This window comes from Trachymyrmex septentrionalis, unplaced genomic scaffold (assembly GCF_001594115.1).
Source record: "Trachymyrmex septentrionalis isolate Tsep2-gDNA-1 unplaced genomic scaffold, Tsep1.0 scaffold60, whole genome shotgun sequence".
Classification (NCBI taxonomy): Eukaryota; Metazoa; Arthropoda; class Insecta; order Hymenoptera; family Formicidae; genus Trachymyrmex; species Trachymyrmex septentrionalis.
In genome coordinates this window covers 4,491,736-4,499,310 of record NW_017305779.1, presented here as the reverse complement: position 1 = coordinate 4,499,310, position 7,575 = coordinate 4,491,736, and the positions used below count along the sequence as shown (strand labels likewise).

At 41.5% G+C, this 7,575-nt stretch overlaps 1 protein-coding gene across 1 annotated transcript in view; it reads left to right on the top strand.

Annotated features, from left to right (window-relative positions):
* Nucleotides 1–3,499: 3,499 nt before the first annotated feature.
* Nucleotides 3,500–7,575, top strand: part of LOC108752389 — a 19,843-nt gene continuing 15,767 nt past the window's right edge. The window contains exons 1-4 of the mRNA XM_018493191.1: nt 3,500–3,955; nt 4,942–5,050; nt 5,356–5,515; nt 5,814–7,418. Coding sequence (XP_018348693.1) covers nt 3,611–3,955; nt 4,942–5,050; nt 5,356–5,515; nt 5,814–7,418 — 2,219 coding nt within the window. The 5' untranslated portion in view covers nt 3,500–3,610. The remainder of the gene's footprint in view (nt 3,956–4,941; nt 5,051–5,355; nt 5,516–5,813; nt 7,419–7,575) is intronic.

The window sequence follows — 7,575 nt, the reverse complement described above, 5'->3', positions numbered from 1 at the left end:
GAGAGAGAGAGAGAGAGAGAGAGAGAGAGAGAGAGAGAGAGAGAGAATGAAAGAGGAGGGAGAAAAGGCAGGCCGATGGAATGGAATTCAGCAATCAGTTAGGCATTCGGCTTCTAGGATAGCGAGCTTCAGGCGGTATAAATCGCGGCCGTTTGCGCAGGAATATATCTGAGAGACGCCTTCCGCCTCCTCTTCGTCCTGCCGCGTCCCCTCTCCTCTACGGGTCCAACGATGCGCGGATCGTCTTCCTTCTCGTATGATCCTGTCGTACCTTCTTTCCCTCGTATCCTTCGTGATGACCTTTTGTTTTTTGCCGTGCTAGGAACGGTATTAGGCGTCTCACTTGGAATGCGGCTGTCGCTGAAGAGCCCTCGTTCCTTTGACTCCTTTCAGACGGGTGATGCGTCCTAGACACACCAAATGATACCGTGAAACAGGGATACTGCAGGGATCTCTAGCATTTCAGCTAGAAATGCAAACAGAACAATTATAGTGAATCAGACGCAAAATCTTATAAATACTAATTCTATAAATATGTTTAACATTCAGAGATGTTTTGCAAGAAAATATTTTGAAAACAAATTTTATATGTGTATGTACAGAGTATATACTGAAATAAATGATGTTATATCAACAGCATCAAATTAAAAATAATCTCGTTGATTTTTTTTCAATAACAGTATTAATGAAACAAATAAAATTTTATTAAAGAATATGACGTATCTGTTTCATTAATACTGTTGTGTGTGTGTTGTGAATTAACAAAATTATTTCTAATTAAAATTGCAGTTGATATAATATCATTTTTTTCACTGTATATATTTAAGGGACTTTGATATTAATTGCAGAAAATAGTTTAATCTATGTCATCTATGATATAAAGTTGTGAAACTTTAGAATTATAAAATTCTTAAAAAAATAATGAATGTAAAGAAAAGAGAATCTTAAAATCAAGATTAATAGGTCAAGAAAACGAGCATAATAATTTAAAATTATATTTGTTTCTTAGCTTTCTTAAAACGTTCTTTTTTACTTTGCACAAACAAGCTTGACAATTTGTAAATAGTATGTAATTTTACATATATAAGAGATGGTGGAAAGAAAACTCTTTTTTATTAACTTATAAAATGTGCATCTATATGTCTTACCATGGAGTTTTCAAAAGCTAATTGAAAAAAGAATAGCATTGATCTGATACATCACAAATATATATTCGGAAGAGGTCGAAATCGGAGAGTGTCGACTGGGATCCAAGAGCGGGCCGGAGATTTCTTATCGGAAATCGAACTCATTTTGCCGTTCTGGGGAAGAGAAGAAGAAAGTCCATCGAACGAAAAAAGAATGCACTACTCGGAGGTCGCGAAGCCGTCGCAGTGATGGCGATGGAGGAGTAGGAAGAGATAGAGGAGGAAGAGAATGGAGAAGACAGGCGGGTGGAAAAATAAGACTCCTTTCCGGAGGATTGACGAAACAGGCCTGTACTCGATACCATCTGTGTGCTCTTTCAATAATAATAGTATGGACCGAGAAATGTGCGCGCGAGGCGCCGTGGATTCTTTCCGACGTTTTGAGGGCGAAGAGGAAGAGTGGCGATGAAGGAAGAGGGGGAGGAGAGAGAGAGAGAGAGAGAGAGAGAGAGAGATCGTGATAGTTTCGTGGAGAAGATGCGAGAAGGCGCAACGGGGAGAGGATGGGAGGGAGGGAGGGAGGGAGCGGAAAGAACCCGTGTGCTCTCCTCCGGTGCACATACTGGAGCCTCACGGATGAGGCGAGTCCCCACGATTGGCGAAGAGTGGTGGGACGGCAACGAGCGAGGCCCCGCTGCCCAGCCGGCTGGGCCCGCTCTTAGATGATCATCCGGAGACACGGCTGATGGGGCCAGTAGGGGCCCCAGAAATTCCAACAAGGACGGAGCATAATGTGCGACTCAAGGTCGGTTCTACTACCGACGGCAAGGCCCCGACGGATGCGACCACGTTCAAGCAGGGTCGTACCGTGACCTCGCCACATCTCCTCCCCGCTCTTCCTTCCCTTTTCCCTTTTCTTTCCTTGCCCTTCTATCGCGTCCCTTCTTTATGCCTCATCCTACTTCTCCCTCGTTCATTCGTCCTCGTCCTCCGCTGATTCCTCAGCAATCCTGACTACCCTCTCGTCTACCTTTCTCTGCTGGCTCCTGTCCTCATAGCTAGCGCGCACGCTGTCCCCACCAATGACAGAATCGTGCATTGGCCCTCAGGCGCCCTGCGCTTCTGGATTGCATTGCATACGACGACATTCCGCGAGTCTGAAAAAATAGACACTCTCGAGGGCTAGAATGATGAGGATAAACTTGGATTTCGACATTTTAATAGAATAGTCTCACTCTAACAAAAATTTTTATTTACTTTAATGAAAATTTTTTATCTTGCTGTGACATAAAAAACTAAACAAATATTTGTAAGACATTATAATTTTTGTTATTATTAACTATGTAATAGTCTTTTTTTACTATTTTTGCAGGTAATTTTATATGCATTGCAATATATGAAATGTGTCAGTGACATTTTAATACATTTTAGTTCAACAAAATTTTTTTATAATTCATTAATTGAAAATTTTGATAACAATGTTTAAATTCTTCAATCAAAGTAAAATTCTTTTACTTTGAAGAGGAAGGAGCTTCACATATAACAATTGAATATATAGGAATAAGGGATATTTGATATTGGGATGTTAGTCCAGTTGTAGGGACAGGTTAACTCATTTATTTTCAACGTGAAAGCTAGGCATTATACTACGCTATTTAACTTTTAAACTCATCCCTTTTAAACTAGAACTTGGAATTTGAACCGAGGTCCTGGTTGCGACAATCTTGTCGGGGCTGCCGAGGCCCGCCTTTTTACGTCGGGTAAGAAAGAGGCGCTTGAGGCCATCAAGAAGTGAGAGAGAAAGAAAGAGATGGCATGAAAAATATACGGTGGAGGAAGCGCTTGGAATGAAGAGAGAATGACGGAGAAGAAGAAGAAGAAGAAGAAGAAGAAGAAGAAGAAGAAGAAGACGAGAAGAAGGAAGAAGATGAAGAGGGAGTACGTGGAGCCAGTTTGTGCTCCATCTCGTTGGAGAGAAAAGAATCTGTGTGCGCGAGGTTGCAGTGGTAGGGGTAAAAAGGGGTATTGGAGGAGGGATAGGACAGATACCGAAGAGGGGCAGGCAGGACTGGCCGGACGAAGCAAGAAGCGAAGGAAGAGAAGGTAAAAAGAGGAAAAAAGGTGGGATCCCTTAAAAATTGAGACCCACGGAGGTGGGGATTGGAATTTCGGGCCCCGTACACCGGCCAGTCTCAAGGAGGCCTTCGCGAAGATGAGGCGAGGAGAAAAGAGGAGATAGAAGAGTGCACGAGAGCGCAGGAGGGCACGAGACGGGATCGAGAGGAGGAAGTGAAGAATTGGAAAAACGAAAGGAGGCGAAGAGAGAGAAAGAGAGAGAGAGAGAGAGAGAGAGAGAGAGGGTGGAAGAGAAATAGATAGAAGAGAGGAAGAAGAGGAAAAAGCGGAGGTGGAGGAGGAGAAACAGGAGGAAGAAAGGTATCGCGTAGCCACAGAGAGTGCGCACAGTCCACCGTATACTCGGCATGGACCGTCAGTACACCCTCTGCGTACTTGTACCGCACATTACGGCACAGCAGTACCGTAACTACGTGAATAATTATCATCATCAGCAGCAACAAGCGCAGGAGCAGCAACAGAGAAATTTGCAACCTCCATCATATCTTCAGTATCAGCAGCAACGCTTAATTCAGCAGACACAGCAACAGCAACAACAAGAACAAATCTACGAGAACGTCGTATCTCAATATCGCATGAAAATGTGCTATCATAATGATTACGAGAACGACGAGCAGATACAAAGATTCTACTGGGAGCAGTGTTATAAGCGCAACGATACCGACACTACAGCGTATTACTACTGCGAATATGTAAGGATTTACTTGGGATTACTCGTAACAAATATTTGGAAGTACTCGTCAGTTTTGTCAGTTGATATCGCGTGTTGCTTCCTTTTTCTGAGAACGGAAATTGTGTACTTTAGTGCTGCCTTTCTTCGCAAAGTTACGTTTTCGTTTAGAAGATGCTTCGCAAAATTTTATTATCAAAGCGTTAAAACTGTAATATTCTCTTACGATGAAACGTGTGTGCCAACGAATGTGAGCGGTCGAGATTTTTTTTTTTAGTGAGATCGATGTATCGTGATGTATTCTTTGCATAAGAAACCTCGTGTGATTCTTCCAAATATTCGGAATACAGTGACACCACACATGGGATAATCGTGACATTACATAATAGGAACATTTAATTATATTTTTTATGTGAAACATATTAAACACAGCATATATCAGCACATGATGTTAAAGATTATACTTACATGATTAAGATAAATCTTTTTTATTCTGATTAATTAATTTGAGAAGATATTATAACTGCTTTTTCAATAATTATTTAAAAGAATGCTGAGAAGAGTCCCTTTTATGTTAAAGAAGATATTTAATTTCTTAGATTTATTTTTTTGGAAAATTTTGTTTTATCTTTCTTACTTACATTTCTTTACATATCATTTTCCTTTACGTATATAAGTAAACACATCTGACATTCTAGCGCGCGCAATTTGCACGTAATCGCTAAATAAATAATTGCAAACTATGCAGCTCGGCAGTGTTGCTATTTATGGAACCACAATGTCACCTAAATGAGAATTTAAATGACTACCGGTTAAAAGTTACATAATTACGACAAATTATTTTTCTTCATTCTTTATCATTTTCTTAACACATTTAATTAACTCATATGTTAGAAAAAAAGATTTACAGTGATGATGAATATGAAAATAAATGTTATATGATATTGATATGAAAATCAATTGTTTTAAAAAGGTTGTTTTAAAAAGATTCAAATTCTTGTGTTATAGGCGAAGAAGGAGATTTATGACGTAAAACATCAGAGGCTCTGCCTGGCTCAGGATGAGTACAATCACCTCAATAACGCCTTAACCACCCTTGGCGCATCGCGTACAAGTTGTGAGTGTAATTTAACATACAGAGGATTTTTATCGGTTCCTGATTTAAATAGTAACTTGGATATACTGTGCGCGTTACATGCAGATATTTATGAATGCTTCATCAATCCTGTCATTTGAAAAGTGTTGTGTCGTTAAAATGAAATTATAGAACATTGTTGCGAATTAGGGAATTTGTCATGATTGGTTTTCATATTTTGAATTTTACATGTGATCAAATATCCGATTTTAAATTGATTTTAACGCGAGTGTAAGTAAAAAAGTTCTCACCATCGGAAAATATTGACGGGCATTTGTGGTTCGCAGTGTGTTCCAGCTCGAGTTCCTTGAGTACCAAATATGACCCTGACCTGCTTAAATCAGACGTGGCACTTGCAAGGAGTCGAGTTTCTCGATTAAAACGAGAACTCGAGCAAATTCGAGCGGAGATGAATTGCACGCAACGAGGAGTAGATACTCTCGCCAGGTATTACATAGACGAACATTAAATCGGCGATTTTTGTATTAAACTTGTTTAAGTAATTTAACCACAGTCTGTAACGAAAATTATTTATATGCATTTTACTAAGATTTTATGAAAAATTTTGCTTCTCTAACGTTTATTTTAATAATACTTTCTAATAATAATTTTTATTTAAGAAATTTTTTATATTGAATTTTAAGACGCTTTTTTTTATTAACTATCATATTATATCGCCAGTTATTTGTAGTACTCACAACACTTGAGAATAGTTCTAACTCCTGCGGTCTACTTCTTTCTGCAGTGTGGAACAAAAATTGAGCACCCATCATGGGGGATGCTACAATATTATGGAAGCGCAAGCGATCATGACGGAGCTTCGCAACATTCAAAAGTCCTTAAGCTCGGGCGAGAAAGAGAAGGCTGAGCTGATGCAATCCCTGGCACAATTAAAGGATGAACTAACAAGGTTGCAACTATGCGAGGGCAGTCCGGAAGCTAGCACGCTTAGCTTGCCACAGGAGAAGCTCAGTACGGCCTCCCAAACTGATCTCTCGGGCGAGCTGGTACCGATCGGTACTCGGCTGGCCGAGATGGCACGTATGAGGTTGCAATATGATGAGGCAAGAAAACAGATTCAGCATATACAACAACAGTTGGCGGATCTCGAAGAAAAAGTGACGCCGGGGCAAACTGAGAGCGACAAGGACAAGCTGTTATTATTCCAAGAAAAGGAACAGTTATTGAGGGAATTACGTAGCATTACTCCACGCACGAGAACGCAACAGGACATGAAGAAGATCCAATTGGAAATTCGCAGACTCGAGCAAGATCTTAATACTGCGTTTGAACTTTCAAATAAAACCATCACCGATCGCGTACGGCTCCACGAAGAGAAGCAACTGCTGCTGCAGCAACTTAGAAACGCGCTGCGCTCAATGGCAATGTTGGAGGGTCAATTGAAAACTTTGAGCGCTAGTACGTTGTCGGTGAGCAGTAGTTCCAGTCTTGGTAGTCTCAGCACGACTAGTAGCAAAGGTTCTCTCAGTTCTGGACTTAGCTTCACGGATATTTACGGTGGTCCGCAGTGTCTGGGATCGGCCAGTTTACAGCAAGAACGACCAGTCGATATGGTTGACCTCCACAGACGTGTTGAAAGACTGTTGCGCGGTTCCGAACAAAGTAATCTCGTCGGAACACCTTCACCCGGCAGATCTCAGCCCAGTCTTTCCCCAAGATCGAGTTTGTCCAGTGTAAGCCCGCCGGTATCGCCGTTGTATGAAAATGCGCCGATGGGTCCGCCGCCCGCCTATGAACAGATAGAACAGCAAAGGAGGCAATATCAGAGAACAGCGGCACCTGCAGCGACGACAACGACAACAACAATGGCAGCGATTAGCAGTACTGCTACGTCTCACCTGGACGGGAATCAATTAGAAGACCGTTTATCGGAGTTCAGATTTAGTCAGCAACAAGGAGTAGCGTCACAACAAGAACAGCCGTGCTCCATCAATACGCAGGATCGTTTGAAACTCGTAGTCGGTCCCCATCCGCCCGTCGAGCTGCAATCGAGTAATATGTCTCAGGGCAGTGGCTTGGGCAGGCCTAGCGCGAGCGGCACGCAGATGCAACTGCAACAGGTACCACCATCGTCCCTGCCGCAGGAGCCACTCCCCTTATCGCCAATCAGCGAAACGCCACCGCCTACTGGGATCAGGTCGAGAGCCAGTAGTTCCGGTACCAACACTAGATCCGTCTCCGCCGCCGTTTCTGATGAGAGCGTCGCAGGTGACTCGGGTGTCTTCGAGGCATGCAACCGAAAAAGATTATCCGGGCCCATCTCCGATGTAGACCCATTAGCTTCTGGCGAAATGAGTCTAGAAACCGCACAAGTACAGATTAAACTAAGGTATATTTTGTTTATGGGCCATATAGTATAAAAATCGAATAAAATATAATAAAAATGTGCATAAAAGTGTCATAACATATTATAAAAGTATATTTCTTTTGCAGACAATATTTTTCTTATATACTTATTTAAAATTTGTTATATTGTCGAATATATG